A 17,983-nucleotide genomic window follows, 5' to 3' on the forward strand; every position below is an offset into this window, starting at 1 on the left:
GCCTACCTATATAATAAATTAATTTTTACCTCACTTACCTATGCTTCATTAACTTAACTCAAGACTCATGAAGAAAGAGAAAAAGGAGTAAAACAGAACATAAAATACTACCACACAAACAAACATGATGTATGTATGTATGTATGAGCAACCGCTAAAGAACCCACCTAAAATATAAAAAAATACAACATACAAACACACAAACCACAGACAAGCAAACTCTATATAACTCTATATAACTCTATATAAAATAAAAATAAATTAATTAAAAAAATATAAATATAAAAAAATGAGATCAGGCACTCCGACTCGAGCGAGGCAGAAATGCCTGATCTGATTTCAACGTTTTTTCAGCTCCTATTTATACTCGTTTTAACCATACATTTTCATCATTTCAATCATTCACATCATTAAAAAGTTATTTAATGTATGTACTACACTATTATACAGTCTTAACCAAAATGCTAACCGTACTAAATTGAAGTCATCGAACGAACGCATTCGAAACTTTCTGGTTGGCTGGTTGAATCTGCTATATTGCTTTTCATATAAACATAATCTAATATAATATAATTTAATTATTTGTATACATGGATTATAGTCACTTTATATATATATATATATATATATATATATATATATATAATAAAAATTTATTATAAAAGCAACAGTAATCAATGCAATATATGTAAGCACGCAGCTCAAATTTTTCGGGGAGAATTCAAAATTGTTTGAGACCACACCTTGCTTAACATCCAATTCCAAGCCGAGCCAAGCCAAGCTGAGCCAATATGCATAAATTCATTGTAAAAAACAACAGTAGCCATTACTATATATGTACGCACGCAGTTCAAATTTTTCGGGGAGAATTCAAAATAGTTTAAGACCACACCTTGCTTAACATCCGATTCCAAGCCGAGCCAAGCCAAGCTGAGCCAATATGCATAGATTTATAAGCGCTTTTATATTAAAATTTTGCTCCCTTTTCAAACGAATATCCCAATATAACAAATTCTCCATCCTATTTTAACTTTCTTTGATGCTTTTTAATCAGTCAGGTCACAAAAATCATTAGTGATATCGCAATGAAATCAATTTGAAATTTTTTTTTAATTATTGATAAAATTTTTAAATTGTTGATAATAATAACTAGTATATATACTGTAGTAAAACGTTTAAAATTTTCTGAGAGAATTTAAAATAATTGGAGACTACACCATAACACAATTGTACAATTTGAATGTGTAAATACAACATTATAAATGTATTATAACTACATGTCTATTTCTTTATTTAGTTCTGCCTGTGTATATTTTGTCAAATTTATTTGATAGGAATTGAATATAACCTTTATACCGGCTGATTAACTACCATGCAGTAAAATAACTACTGTTGACACCATTTCCTCCAACGATTTCGCAACGAATTGCCCATACCATATAATTAGAATAAACTCTTTCAATCAATGTTTAAATTTTTATATTGTCATTTATTCTTTCGTTTTTGTTTCTGTACTAATTTTCGTGTCAGATACAATAATTTAGTTTTTAAGTAAATTTTTATTTTTGTAGCTATACACAAACATGCCTACCTGTTGCATTAAAAATTGCATTAATAATAAATAGAAATGAGAAAATTTGTGATGCATCTTTTCACAGGTTTATTTTCAAATTAACTTCACACTAAAATAAATGTAACAATATCCTTATACTCGTTGAATAGAACTATTTTGTTTTACAATTACATATATTTTATTTTATAGACTATTATAATTTATAATATAATGCTATCATGGATTACCATTTTATTATTAAAAGCAATACTTAAGAAATGCACAAGTTTCTGTAACAGTTTATAAAATTTCAGATTTCCTCAAAATGTAAAAATGCAAAACGATTGGATTAAGTGCATCAGACAGGAAATAAATGATTTCAAATGGCTTCCATCAAAAAATGCAAGAATATGCAGTGACCATTTCTGTAATAAAGATTATAAGGGTTATGATGGAGAAAGGAAGGTAATACTGAAGAAAGCATTCCCATGTTTTCAAGTTAGTTATATTTATATGTCATCAGTTACACAAGGAAGCAATTCACATCATCATTGTACATTGCAACATTATCTATACAAAAAATATAAAATGCATTCACCAATATTCCATGTATTTTATTAAAACTTAGAAAGGGCATAATGACATTGTGAATAATAAACTCTGTTTAGGACTGGGATCATCATCATCATACCAATCACCATTACAAGTAGAGTCAATTTTATATTAATGCTTAACAAGTTAACTAAATTGGCATAATCAAGTTTTTATATGAAATACACATCAAGTATTTAATGTAACAAATAAATTAACAGAAAAATTTCTGGAAAAGTTTAAAAAAATTAGAACATATGACTCTGATCAAAAATCATTCGCGTTGACACTGCATTTGTATGGGCATAAGGCATATGATTATCTTTGAACAAATGGCTTACATCTTCCTCACACTAGGACATTAAGAAAGTAATCTTGTCATACCTGTTCAATAATTTTAATAAGATTGTTTTAAATAACTATTCTCAATGTCATTTTATTAACACTACATTAAAAGGTGGCTACAAAACATTGATGGTATGCCTGGGATGATTTTTACAAACCTTATTGACTAATGGTGATGGGGATCCTCTGGAACTGTAGGATCATGACATTCAATCTAGTCATGGATTGAGAAATCAATCCTTGATATATTTGATAACAAACATTTATTATAATATAAGAATGAAAAAAAGATGTATGTGTAAGGCAAAATCTTACTGGAACTATTATTTTTAGCAATTTATGATTTATTTTTTTATTTATGACTTTATCCATTTTCAATGATACCGATATTTTTAATTATTATTATTCAAATTATACTCATGCCTATATAAATTAATTAGATTGTGGCTATTTCTATGCTTAATTGTTTTATTTACTTGCCCTAGGTATGCACAGCATTTAATAAATTAATGATAATAATTAATAACACAACATTCTAAGTGCATAAAATATAATAAATTAAAAGTACAATTTTTACAAACCTCATTGGTTATGGTGATTCTTTAAAACTGAATGATCATGATCTAACAAGTCATGGATTGATGAATCATTGGAATCACACATTATCTTTAATAAATTTAATAACAACATGTACCACAATTTAAGAATGAGGAATATTTTGTAAAACATTAAATAAAAAAAATTTAGTTTGAATCACTCATAATTAATAAATTTTAATTAAATTGCAAGTTAGCTTGGGGAGTTTGAATCTTGAATTGAACAAATTACAAAATTGTTTATTTTATAAAATTGATTGGTAAGTTGTTTAATATATTTATTTAATTTAGTATATTTTTTATTCCTAGACCTAAGCATTATAAATAAAAATTTTAAAACCAATCAAGCAATAGAATTTAGGATCTTAGGAACAAGTGCTGTTAGTCGTTGGTGTAGTAGTAGTAAGTATTAGTGTAGTGGTTGGTAGTTTCTAGTAGTCTAATCTGTTAATGTTCGTTAGTGTTATTTGTTATTTATTTCAATTAGTAATTAGAATCAGTAGAGATTAGTTTTAGTTTAATTATTAGAGTTTAGTAATTTAATTACTAATTAGTCGTCGTTTAGTGTTGTTGTGTTGTCGGTGGTTCACAAAAAATTTTTTTTATTTAAAATGCAAAAAGATACTTAACCGTCATACAGCAATATCTATCCCAAAACAGCATCTAGTATCACCTTTTAAAAAATTTTGAAATTTTAAATAAAAGCAATATTCCGAAATTAGTAAATATACGATCGTAACTTTTGACTTGGGCGGTAAAAAATCACCCTCCAATTTTCCTCCGGAAGTAAGCTCCTTGTTCGACCGTCAAAAATGAGCGAAGGCCGTTATATTTATTCTAATTATATGGTCCAAAGCATAAAATTCAGGTTATATTTTTATTCAAAATCGTTTAAGGGTAGATTGCATCGTCAAGCGTTTTACATTTTATTTATTTTTTTTAAATTCAATAACATTTTAAAAATAATTACTCAAAAAACAGTTTTCCTTTTTTTAGTATTTCGGCTGTTTACATTATACTGTCGCTAACCAACGAACATGCAGGCTGTATTTAGTTTATTAGTTGCACCGTGGGTGGAGCTTATGAGTTTCTTTAAACTGTTGACTATAAATAAATATTTCTGGGAAAACCACTTTGCCGTCTCCGAGATTACCTAAAACAGCATCTAGTATCACCTTTTAAAACATTTTGAAATTTTAAATAAAAGCAATATTCCGAAATTAGTAAATATACGGTCGTAACTTTTGACTTGGGCGATAAAAAATCACCCTTCAATTTTCCTCCGGAAGTAAGCTCCTTGTTCTACCGTCAAAAATGAGCGAAGGTCGTTATATTTATTCTAATTATATGGTTTTATATATCTACTAGTTTTTCGATAGCAATAGATTCTGCTGGAAACTTAACGCAAAAGTGTAACCATTTAAAAAATTATTAATAAAATAAATTCTATATTTATCTCTTAAGATTAAGAAGACGTGTTTGTGTTCAATCTCCTGCTATTGCGTCAGGGCTGTTTCAAAAGTATGCTTCTATGAACTTTTAAAAGTCTACCTGGATTAGTTAGTTAGTTAATTAATTAATTTTAAGTTAAGTTAATTAATCATAGATAAACCTGGATTAGTTAGTTAATTAATTAATTTTAAGTTAAGGGTTCAATTAAGATTAATCAATCAATCAATCAATTAGTTTTTAAAGGCGCTTTTTTGCGATGTTCAACAGCGCTTCTCATCAATGAATTTTGGAAACATATTCGCTCTGAACTTCGTAAGTGATGGTGAAGTAGTCTGAGAAGGAGATATAGATTAGTTCTTAAAAAAAGGACCAGAAAAAGCAAAACAGATTTAGCAAAAGATTGTTTAACACGAATTAAAAAGTGAGAACAAGAAGACAATTGTAAACTGGGGCGTTTAAGTTCAATTAATATATTTGATAAGTACTTAGTAACTTAAGAAATAATTTAGATTGAGACTTATACATAAAAGTGCAAATTTTAAAAATTATCCTATATTTTATACTATAGGTAGCCAGTGCAAGAGAACAGATATGGAGATATGAGATTAGAAAGGGGCACGAGCAGCAGAGTTGAAAGCTTTACTTAAACTATAAGGATAGAGTATTAAATCAGGAAGACCATAGTAGAGCAAGTTACAATAATTAATCATAGATAAAACTAAAGAAATAACAAGAAAGGGAAGAGTAGGGTTAGAAAAGAAAAGGCAAAAGCTTTCCTATTCTATGTAGATGAAAGTAAGAGTTAAGTTAAACTTTAAAGAACGGGTTGTGTTTGTGATTGTGAGTGACTTAAATAAGAAATACAATGCAATATAGAATAGACTATAAATAACTATAGTATGGTATATCTACAGTATATAACATATATATGATAATTATGTTTGAGGTTAAATACTTGGTTTTTTATTTTAATTTTTAGATATCCCATTGCATTTTTGATTATATTTTATATATTTCTTTTTATGCAAATTTCATTGTCGTAGTTGTAATAAATAATTTAAAATGTTAAAAAATAATGTGATTGAGAAAAATTGTTTCAAAATAAAATAATGCAAAAGTTTTTCACATGAATTCACATCACCTAAATTTCTAACTAAATGTATCTAAATCTAATCGTCATTGCACTTGCAGGTCCTCTTATGAACCTCTACTGAAAATCTACGATATGAAATCATGAAACGGGATAGTACATTCGTTAAAGCAGGAGGTTATCTTTTGTGAAAAGATTTTAAAAATTTTTTATTCAACCATATTTAACATTACATTTTATAGAAAAGTAAACTTCAATAAATTTGATTCAAGTTGCCGTTTTTTACTGGTTCTTAGCGTTACTACAGTTAAAGTTAATGTTAATCACTTCAAAATTAGTTGAAGTTTAAGATATCTCATGCTGTAGAAGATTTTATGACTGGATTTAATTAAGATGTATTTTGTAAATTATTTCAAAATGGTACAAAAATATATTACAACAGTACATCTGATCCAATTTTCTGATGTTATTAGATATTGTTTTAGATGATCTGTGCTGAATTATAATGAAGTAATCATCCACCTTTGCATATATTTATATTTTTAATTGATGAACATTTTAATGACAAGGTTTTTGAGTTTCACTTAGTTTTTTTTGCAGAAATACTATTTTTCACATTTCTGGGAGGTACTTGTTTTCTTTTTGGATTTTCCAGAAGCTTATCCAAGTTAAGGCATAATAGCGTTAGTTAATTTTTTTATATTAGATAATTTTAAATGATAAATCACAAATGAGTTTTTAAAAAATTTAAAGACTTTTGCATTAGTTATACAATTTCTTTGCAATTATTATAAAATGGATCATTTTTATGCGGCATTTTGTTAGCAATAAAAAAATTTTCTTGTCACTTTCACAATTTTTTACATGAAATTTAATAACTCATTAATAATTTAAATATTTGCAAGATTAATTTTCTATAACATTTCCTTTGGTTATATTAGATAGTTTAATTTTTTATTGTATTCATGTAGATATAATGACAGCGAACTTTCCAGCTCCTAAATAAACAAATTCAATAGATAAACAAACATAAGCTGTTTTCATTTGGCTTCATTTCACTTATTAAAAAACTTGCCAGAAACAGAATGGACATTCTTTAAATGAAACAGGAGAGCAACTTGCTGTGAGAGCACTGAAGAGAGGAAGTCTTTATGCAGTTCTTGGCTTCACAGTAGTCTGCTCTTTGACATCTTATTGTATAGGAATTAAATCTGTTAGTTTTTTTGTTTATTTTTTAAAAATTGTTTTAAGAAAATCACTGTAATACATTATCACACTTTTTAATACAGTGCAATTTACTGCTGTTATTTAGAAAAAGGTTATTCCTTTTAGTGCAAACACACCCAGCGTATATGAATATGCGCAAAAACCACGCATCACACACATTGTATATAATAGGCGGGGATCTCTGTGCATTCGAATCCAGTCACTACAACAGTAGGAACAGGCGCCTTTAACTATTACGCCGTCACGCCTCCCAGAGCTTTATTTTTGTCACATCTTCTTTCAAATAGCCTTTTTCAGTTTTAACTTGCTCAAGTATTTTGTCGACCTTGCAGGGCAGATAGATTAAAAACGGTCTACCTAGAAACGGTCTTTTTTCTCATATCTTCAAAGTTTTAATTTATCTTATCAATTCCACTTTTTTGCATGATAACAAAAGACAACGATGATTGAATGCTTTTACTTTAAAAAAAAACATTTTTGAAAAAAGAGTTTCAAGATGCAATAAACGCCAGCCACATCAGTGAAACAAAGATTTTAGTTTATAGAACAATGACGCTGATAATAGAGAAGACAGACTGACAGATAGAGACAATAGATGGCAAAAGAAATTATTACAAAACCGTTTTAAATAATCGTATTTAAAAAATCAAAAAACTCGGTAAATACTTAAATAGAAAAATTAAATCTGTATTAATGAAGAAGTAAAATTGGTTGAGAAAATTAATTTAAAAGTCTACCTGAAAGGTAGTCTTCATTTTCCCGTAATTAGTCTAAGATTTAAAGAGAATCATTAATTCATTGAGTTGATGATTAAAATTTTATTTCATTCTATGCGTTTTAGCCACTGAGTTTTTTATTTCAACTATATTTCAATGGTTTCATTGTTTCATTTTTATCTGACGCGTATGATTCATGATATTCATACAATCTAAGTTTTGTGTATCTTGTATAGTTGGTTTTTTCCTTCTCCTTCAATAAATTTACGCTATTGTTAAGAGTTACTTAAGAAAATACTTTCGCTTAAAAATGTTTTTTAAATTAGTATTTTTAATAATTTTCATATTGTTTTAAAGTTTCAAGATATCAAGGAAAAAGCTGCTAAACTGAACCTTAAAAAAAAGGTAGATGACAAAAAAACTGAAAAATTGCAAACATTACAGGATCTTGTTGATTACATTGTTAAATCCAAATAACTGAAATATTAAATTTAAATTTCTTAATGAAAAAATCTGTAAACTTATAATTAATTCATTAAAAAACTGTTTTGTAGTATGATTTTTTTTTAAATAAAATAAAATTGAATTATGTTATATCTCAGACAGTATGATTACATTGTATTTATCAATTCAATTGAAGGTGCTAAGTGTTTTGTTTGTCTTGCTGTAGAATATTTATATGTATAAAAAGTACGATGTGTATAAATGTTTGCTTATAATTTCAATATCAATGACGATTTAAAATAAATAGGGAGGAATCAACGTTTACTTACAATTTAATTTACTTCATTTATTTAGAACAAAAGTTCTTATTTTATACTTTTTGTCCTTTTATTTTTTTTGAAACTACGTACTATTTTTGTTGTACTTTTGAAATGGTTTCTGAATTAAAATCCTCACATATAGTTCTGTGGGTTTTATCCAACGCTCTATCCAATAATTTCATTTTCGAGAAGTGGTGCTCATTGTAATGATTTTTATATCAACAATTTATTTAGGTATTCATCTTATACAATGAGCTTGATAAGAAAAGCAGGTTGATCCAGACGATCTGTTCTGTGATTTCTAAAATATAACTCTCAGAGTAGCGGCGAGGCATTGATTGGCTCAAAAAAATGTTTAGAAAAATCTTCTCTGGGGCTCTAATGTATAGACACGTAATTAGAATAGACTATATATATATATATACATACATATATAGAATAGACTATATATAATATATAGTCTATATATATATATATATATATATATGTCATTAAAAATGGTTGCCCAGCGTGCGTTTATAATCTTTTTTATTAAAACCTCAACACTTCTGAGTTTGTTGAATTCTCCATTACATCATATTTTGCATTCACATACGTCCACCTGTTTTAATATTAACTTCACTATATTATTTTCCGATTTTATAATTTCATTTTGTTTCTCAGTTATCGTAATTTTATTATCTTGTTAATTTATATATATATATATATATATATAATTTTTACAATATTCTATAAATTCTACCGAATGTTTGGCGTTAATATGTTTGTAGTTCGTTTTTTCGATTTTTCTCACTAAAGTTTTTTGGTGAACGTTTAATTTATTAAAATTCAAACTAAACTTATTTTTCGAATTCATGCTGCAAATAAGGCCATATTTCGATTCCGAATGAATGATCGTCAGTGCTCCTTGTTGTATATATAGGGAAATATTGACTTTGTCAAGATTAACTTTGACGTTGTAAAAATTAACTTTGGTGTTGTAAAATTGAACTTTGATGCGAATTAGGTGTCAGGTTTCTTAATTGGCTGGTCATCTTTTTCTTCATCGATAGCATCATATTCTTCTTTGTCACTATTTACGATGCTAGTTTTTATTCTTAGTTTTCGTTGTTGGTTAAGCGCCGGGTTGGAAGTGAGGTTGTAATTTTTTGTTGTATATTTATTTTTAGTTTATTGTCATTTTTTGTTGTATATTTATTTTTAGTTTATTGATGTCGATTAGGGTAAACGGTGTTGATAATTATGTCGATTGTATCAGGAATTGGTACATTTGTGAATAATGATTCAACATCCAGAGAGGCAATAAATTTGGATGGTTTATTAATGCTGAGGAGATTAATAAACTCACGGGAAGATTGTAGTGTGTAATTGTTTAGAATATAAGGGGTTAAAATTTGGTTCAAGAATTTTGCAACAGGGTAGGTGACAGTTGTAATTTGGATAATAATTGGTCGGATGGGATGATTCTTTTATGCGTTTTTATATTTCCATATAAGTAGCCAGGAGAGTATTCGCCTATAAGTGATGAAAGTTTGTCATCGGTGATGTGCTTTCTTATCTTCTTGATTATTGTGTTTAGTTTAGTTTAATCGACATCAATAAACCAAAAATAAATATACAACAAAAAATGACAACCTCACTTCCAACCCGGCGCTTAACCAACAACGAAAACAAAGAAGTAATAAAAACTAGCATCGTAAATAGTGACAAAGAAGAATATGATGCTATCGATGAAGAAAAGGAGACCAAAGAAGATGAACAGCCAATTAAGAAACCTGACACCTAATTCGCATCAAAGTTCAATTTTACAACACCAAAGTTAATTTTTAAAACGTCAAAGTTAATCTTGACAAAGTCAATATTTCCCTATATATACAACAAGGAGCACTGACGATGATTCATTCGGAATCGAAATATGGCCTTATTTGCAGCATGAATTCGAAAAATAAGTGTATTTTGAATTTTAATAAACTAAACGTTCACCAAAAAACTTTAGTGAGAAAAATCGAAAAAACGAACTACAAACATATTAACGCCAAACATTCGGTAGAATTTATAGAATATTGTATAAATATATATATATATATATATATATAAATATATATATATATATATATATATATTATTCACCGGATTCCTTGATTTACTTTTTGACTTCATACATTTGTAGGCGAGCCATATATTACTTCAGCGTTCGCTTTTAAACTGTAAACATAAACTGGGAAGGTGCTCTCAGTTCGGCTTAGTTATCGAATCGTTGTAATCGAGGATAAAAATGCCTAACAGTCAATAATTCATAAAATTTCACAGTCAACAATGTCATTAAACATTATTTCAAAGCTTATCTCATCTAACAACCTCTGCAGTCGCTTTTATTTGCTGTCACGGCAGCGAAATTGTACCTACAAGTTGCACATTTCAAACACAGTTCAGTTTCACAGTAACTTATCATGTCCTCTGTTGTCTAAAAAATCGAACTTGACGGAATCCAAAATTGTGGAAAATAAAAAACCTGCTTCTGTACTATCTGCTGAACAAAAATGTGCTAAATTAATTATTGAATAATGAAAAAAATAATAATTTGTGGAATGAATTGAATAGAATAGTGTTGTATGTTGTTATTATTATTTATTAAATTATTAAATCTTACTTTTATTTAATAAAATTTCAGTTAAACAGACTAGCAAAGATGCAGGCTACTCAGGGGTTATCATCATCGGATTGGGAATTACAGGTGTGTTTCAAAATAGTTGCGATTAGGTTTCTAACCGTTAGATTAGAATAGATAAAACTAAAAGTATTAGTATTAGACTCTAATCATTAGAGGAGGTTAGCGTTAGAGATGTAGTAATTTAAAATTATTCAGTGATTATGAAGGTATGTTTCAACATTTGTCTTTAATTTTTTTATAGGTTTCATGTTCTATGCTGTTGGTCGGGAGTTATTTTCAAGCCAGAGTCCAAATGGAATTTACACAAAAGCTTATAAGATGTGCAAACAGAATCAACAGGTGTCCAATATGCTCTTAAATTTATTTTGCTTAACATTTTTTATTAATTTAACTGTATGGAATAATGATTATAATATATGTATTATAATTACAATGACTAAAATGAAAATCTCTATTCTCATGAATAAAATTTTTGATTGCAAACAATTTAAGCTTTGAAGAAATACATGAGTTTTGGGTTTTCGCCAAAAGATTCCAATGAATATTGACTCAAATTCTGAATTGAGGTGTTAGCTATCATTGTCTTTCAAAATGGAGCAAAAATTGCAATTCAAACATGACACTTTTTAAAATTCTTCTGGCTTCAAAAGTGTTTGTTCTTTTCTTTTATTTGTTGCATTTGTTTACCATGATTGTTTCTTTATCTTGGGATTATTTTCAAATTAAGTACTTTGTCTTTGCATTGAAATCTATCTCATATCAATAAATATTATATGAGATTTAGGTTTTTCACTGGTTTCAAAAAGTGCTATTCAAGAAATATTTTGGTGTTTTAATTTTGTTTTTAATTCTGAAAAGTTAGAAAGTTAGCTTTGGTGTTGAAAACTAATTTTAAATAAGTTTTTGTATTTTAAAATCAGTTTGTATCTGTTTTTATTCATTTAGAAACTTTTTAGCTATAAGACTTTATTCTTTATAACCAATTTCTTTAGTGCCAGCCAGTGATTAAACCTGAAAGTTTGTTTTTTTCTGTATGATAAGGTTTTGTAATTGTGCTAGTCCATGATTTGTCTCTATTGTACTTTCAAAACCATCTCACTACTGAGATGAGGAATTCGCATTAATTTTACAGACTCTTCCTCATAAATACTGCATGGATAGTTCTATCAAATTTGAGTAAGAATAGTCGATTTTCTTAATTTTTTTCGCTATAGCATTCTCTGGTTTGTACAGTATTGTTTGAAATTACTTCATAATTTAAATTCTTAAGGTGCAGGATATATTGGGTGAACCTATAAGAGCTTATGGGGAGTTAAATGGTAGAGGAAGACGAAGATATGTAAGGTAAGTTTTGCTGGTCATTTAAACTTTGATTGTCATATTATGGTTGAATATGATACATTATGACAATATAAATTTGTCTGTTTATAGTACGATTCACGTTTATTACGTTGTTATAATGATAATAATATAATCGTTAATGCAATATATTTGGCATTCTTTATATTACATTTTATTTACAATGTACTTATTGTTTTAATTAAATTATTTTTTTCTGTAAATAATCATGGCCTGTCAATTCATGTAAGTTAATTTGTTTTCTGTTAATTGCAAACGATTCTCAGTCACCCTTAAACGTGTCAGTGCTGATTCAAAAAGTTTCAAGATTAGCCACAGACACATGATTTTATCACTTTCTAAATTGAACCTTTCCACACTTTTTTAAAATGCAATTTATTGGTTCAAGATATCTGTTTAAAACCAGGTTAATATTTCATCAAATAGTTTATTCTTTCATAAAAAGTTTATATTTCGAAAAAGCATTCTAAAGACTACAAATGAACCTTATATCTTATATTATCCCTTTTAAATGTGGGGTTGATTCTTGTATATAAATTTGTTCGGTTGCGTGATTTAGTACTTAATTGGTCAGCATCAGCTTTTCTCATCAACATTTAATTTTACTCTTTTTTCTAACTATTTATTGGCAAAACTCTGGAATATTTATTGGCTATTGCTGAATGTTCTTTTTCTATTATCAATGATTCAGCGCTTTTTTGTAATTTTATTTTTTGTTTATCCTTAGGGGATTTTTAGTAACGATCTTCTGTACTTTAAATGAAATATATTGATACATTTCAACATGTTACATCTTGCAGTTCATTATTTACGTTTTTGATCAGTCAAGGGTTCGGAGTTGAACAGACTGAAGAAAATGATTATTACATGTAACCATTTTTGTTTATGTCTTTTAAAATTTGATTTCCAATCATTTAAAAAAATTTTAAGCTGTATACATTTGGATATGAAAAAAATAGAGTGGGCTAATAGAATTACAATGAAAGCTCTGCTGCCAGCGTTATAACAACCATGGTTAATCTGATTTAGCAGATTGATTCGTATTGTAACAAAGATCTTATTTATAATCGTATCCAAAAATGTATTTATAATTATTTAAACCAATCATTCTATTCTCGATGAGTTAGTTTTGGTCAGCGGGTGAATTTGCAAGACAGTAGGAATTCCATGCCATCAACATATGTTTAATAAACTAACCGTTCAAATATTTAGATACTAGATATGGATCGCGCTTGGCGCCTGCAACTACGAATAAATGTTTTAAACCTCGTTTCAAAGACTGACAATGATGTGCTGCCTTTGGCCTCGGCCCGGCAGTTCATTGCACATCTGTTGAGCTGCGTGATGAAAGCCTCGGACTCGTGAAATGGGACTTTGTTATTGGAATATTAAGGAAGGATGTGGGTTTATGTGAACAAATACCGGAGATCAATAAATTTTTGGAACATAAAAAGTGTTTAAAGGTATTTAGGTTGAGCTCTAAACAAGTTGCATCGTCAATTAATTTTTATATTATTTGACTAATTCACCTATTCAGATATGTGTATTAAAAAGCTCATTTTTAATTTTGAATATCAAACGTAGCATGCCAATGTCTTCGCTACGAAAACAGGTTCAATGAATTCGAGGAGGCTGGAATTCAGGTGATGAACATTGAGTTCTACATGGAAGGACCTCTCGAAAAAGCCAAAGTATTTGTTGAAGCAAGACAGGTGACAATTTTTTATTTGTCATAGAAAAATTTTTGTAATTTTAATTTTAGAACTAATTCTTATCGTTCTTCCTTTTCGTAAGATGTTGTAAAATCTAATTTTATTCCAGTATGTTGTGATTACCGCATTCCTGTTGTTAACATTTATTCATATTTTGCGCACCCTGTAGCGTTTTTACTCATCCAAAAAAATGGATCCTCAATCGCAATTTATTTTAATGTGTCGATCGAAATTGACGCAACGCTTTAAAAAATGATGTGATGACGTTCGAGAAGATCAATTTGCACAAACAAATGTCAGTTTGATATTGCTAGTATCGAATTGAACTTCTAACTTACTGAGGCGATAAATATCAACACATAAATGCACAATTTTTTTCTAAACAACATTTTGAACATTGCTTTTAAAATTAATACTTTTTTGTTTTTCGTACAACTTATAACTCGAAAATGTTGTATTATTTATTTATTTTATTTTATTTATTATGTTGTATTATGTTTTTGTTGAATCGATTAAAATATTCCCGCCATTTTTATTTGTCCGATTAATTTAAATTATCATTCTAATATTATTTATCATTAAATTATCTGTTTTTTATGCTTAGAACCACAGAAAAAAATACGAAATATCATTGGTTGTTTTTGAGAATTCCAGTTATCCTCGTCGAGTAGTAACTGTTTACAACGAGAAAGAAATAATCACATCATCATCGAATGTTTGACATATTCAATTATTTTTCCATTTTCAGCAGTTTGTTATACATCTTTTTGGACTTAAATTCAATTTAATAAAGTTTGATCAAATTGAATTATTTCATATATTTTCTGATTTGATTTAACTGGATATCGCATATTTATATATTTGTATAAAAAAAAGTCTGTTGGTAGTAACACCGACACGTAAGTACCTTAAAAAATAATTTACATGGAAGCACATATAAAAAAACCCAACAAAATGCACATGCACACATTTACATTATTGCAGTTATATTATATATTCATTCGTTTCTCAAGGTATCTGTTAAGCGAAGTTTCAGCTAATTCGTTTAAATAATTTTTATTGTGCCTTTTCAACACCCACATTAAGATTGAATTTTAAGAACTGAGAATTTGCTTTCAAGCTTACGAAAACTTTGATAAATATTCTTGTAAGGCTAGTAATTATTATGTTTGAAGGGTCTTGCAAAAAATTCTAATTCTCTTGCAAATAGAATTCTAATTGTTGTGCCTTGAAATTTTAGTAGTACTGACTCAGACTCACTGAAGTTCACTCAGTCTGTTTTAAAACATTTTTTAAAGTTTCATCATGCATCTCTCCTTCGTCTTTAAATCTTTAACTTTTTATTAAACTTATTTGATTCTAATGTCATGCATTTTTCGCTTTTCCTAAAATACAAAAGTTGACTAAGCGTAACTGCATAATTGACAAAGAATTTGACAGCAATGGGGTAATGACGCTGATGAAATTATTCTGTTCAATTTTCTCTTCTATCACTGGTTGAAAATTTTTCATTACTGCTCTTATCAACCAATGTTTTTCATGAATAAGTTATTAAGCTATTATAAGTTATTTTTTCTGCTTACATTATTTTTGGAATAATAAACCGAGTGCAATAAAAAAGGTGTTCATTCTTATGTTATGTTTTATTGACGATCGTCGGAATACCGAAAAAACATTTGTTATGTTATGCAATTTTTATGGTATTTGAAATTTAACAGCGAACACATCTGTCACGTACAACTGTCTATCAATAATAGTAGTTTTCTAAATTTGATGACATTCGACAAAAGTTGACATTCGGCAAAAGTTGACATTCGTTCCTTAGAACTTAAAAAGTTACAAAGTTTCTCCATTTTTTGTCTACTCTACATTTATATTTAATTACATTTTAACTTTTATGACACATGCTTATGCATTAGATTAACCTAAGATGTAACAAGTAAATTAAGATTAACCCGCAAAAAGTTCAACCTATAATTCAACGATATTCAAATTTTTTTCATAATTTTTCGTTACTAAATTGCGTCATTCCAACCAAGAAGCGGTACATTTGAAATAACACTTGAATAATTTGTAAACTGAAAGCGTAGTAATATTGCGTTTTTTACTTTAAAAAATCGGTGTGAAGAAATTTTTAAAGCCGAATCAAATGCCAAAAACATTTGAGATGATGTGTTTGAACGTGATTAAAGTCAAATGTCTAATATGGTCATTTACAATTCTTTCAATGAGAACGACAACCCGATATGAATGAACTGCCAAATTGGGTCATTTGATACATGCGTACGTCTAAATGTTGGAAATAGATGCGTCGTGAATATCTATTAGTGAGTGACTGCCATAAAAAAATTATCAAAGAAATTTAGGTCGGATTACAATGTCAGTCAGTTACTATTCCTCCTATTATCTTACCTGATTCTAAAACTCTTGATGTCTCTCATAAGTTTCGTAGTCTAGGTTTTATCTTTGATTCTACTATGTCTCTCTCTTCTCAGATTAATAGTGTTGCTAGAAGCTCTTACTTTCATCTACGTAGAATAAAAAAACTTTTGCCTTTTCTTGATGATCCTACTCTTCTCCTTCTTGTTACTTCGTTAGTCTTATCTAGGATTGATTAGTGTAACTCGCTCTACCTATGGTCTTCCTGACTCTATACTCTATCCTTTAAGTAAAGCTTTTAACTCTGCTGCTCGTCTAGTTGCTCGTGCCCCTTTCTTTTCTCATATATCTCCATATCTTGTTCTCTTGCACTGGCTTCCTATAAAATATAGAATAATTTTTAAAATTTGCACGTTCATGTATAAGTCTCAATCTAAATTATTTCCTAAGTATTTATCAGATATATTAATTGAACCTAAACGCCCCGGTTTACGATAGTCTTCTTCTTCTCGCTTTTTCTTAACTCGTGTTAAACACTCTTTTGCCAAATTTGCTTTTGCTTTTTCTGGTCCTTTTCTCTGGAACTCTCTACCTACTTCTCTGACTACTTCTCCATCACTTGTGAAGTTCAGAGCAGATCTCAAGACCCATTTGTTTTCAAAATTCATTGAGGAGCGCTGCTGAACATCGCGGAAATAGCGCTTTATAAGCTAATTGATTGATTGATTGATTGATTGATTGATTGATTCGTTTCAACAATTTAAAGCCTATAAAAAAAGGTGTAAATTAATTTTATAGGCGAAAATTGGCTTGCAAGAAGAGTGAAGTATTTATGGAGTTAAATCGAAGGTGGTTATCTTTCCAATGAATATATTCACTGCAACTTCTTTTATCATTTATACGAATGGTATAGTGTGTATCTAAATCATTGATATATATCTATGATCTAAATGTTTGTGTATGTATTTATTCTAAGTATTTATACAATTTAAAAAAAATTGGGTAGCTGTTTATAATTTTTATAGATCCGTCGCCAAATTACCTCTCGTTTTTTGGTTCCTTTAATTTTTAAAAAATTGTTCTCAAACTTGGAAGGTACGGTTTCGCGTTTGTCGTTTTTGTTATTTTATTATTATCATCGTTATCTTCATTTTAGGTTTATATAAATTTAAAAAATATCATCTTGTTAAAATTAAATCTTAAATGTATGCGTTTTAAGATTTTTTTTAGTAGAGTGGGCACTTGCCAATTTACCATGGCAGGGGAGATGAACTGAGAAAAAAAAACTCTTGCAATCTGTAATGTAATCATAATTTACTCGACTTTGTCATGCTGGTTGATATGATATGTGAATTATGACGATATGCATGTTGTAAAAATTAAAATGTAAAGAAGCTTGCTATGGCAAACATTAAGTTTCTTGCCCAGGCATTGCAGGTAGTTATGCATGATGCTATAATTTATAATAGCTGTAAAAAAGTTAATATAACTTTTAATGTTTTAAAGTTAAAATGCCTACCCTATTCTCT

At 28.5% G+C, this 17,983-nt stretch overlaps 2 protein-coding genes across 2 annotated transcripts; both read left to right on the top strand.

The window, feature by feature from the left end:
• Positions 1-1,885: 1,885 nt before the first annotated feature.
• Positions 1,886-8,046, top strand: HELRODRAFT_166148 (hypothetical protein; the record flags this gene model as incomplete). Its single annotated transcript, XM_009033157.1, has 7 exons — positions 1,886-2,050; positions 2,501-2,620; positions 3,790-3,870; positions 4,292-4,372; positions 4,549-4,605; positions 6,705-6,839; positions 7,927-8,046. 7 exons carry the CDS (start codon positions 1,886-1,888, stop codon positions 8,044-8,046), a joined length of 759 nt encoding a protein of 252 aa, XP_009031405.1.
• Positions 8,047-10,649: 2,603 nt separating this feature from the next.
• On the top strand, positions 10,650-15,695 carry HELRODRAFT_189871 (hypothetical protein; the record flags this gene model as incomplete). The annotated part of the gene is made up of 7 exons (XM_009033158.1): positions 10,650-10,875; positions 11,005-11,067; positions 11,246-11,343; positions 12,275-12,348; positions 13,976-14,075; positions 14,680-15,242; positions 15,272-15,695. The coding sequence occupies 6 exons, from the start codon at positions 10,650-10,652 to the stop codon at positions 14,794-14,796; spliced, it is 678 nt and encodes a 225-aa protein (XP_009031406.1). The 3' UTR covers positions 14,797-15,242; positions 15,272-15,695.
• Positions 15,696-17,983: the final 2,288 nt, after the last annotated feature.

This window comes from Helobdella robusta (genome assembly GCF_000326865.2).
Source record: "Helobdella robusta unplaced genomic scaffold HELROscaffold_9, whole genome shotgun sequence".
NCBI classification, from domain to species: Eukaryota; Metazoa; Annelida; class Clitellata; order Rhynchobdellida; family Glossiphoniidae; genus Helobdella; species Helobdella robusta.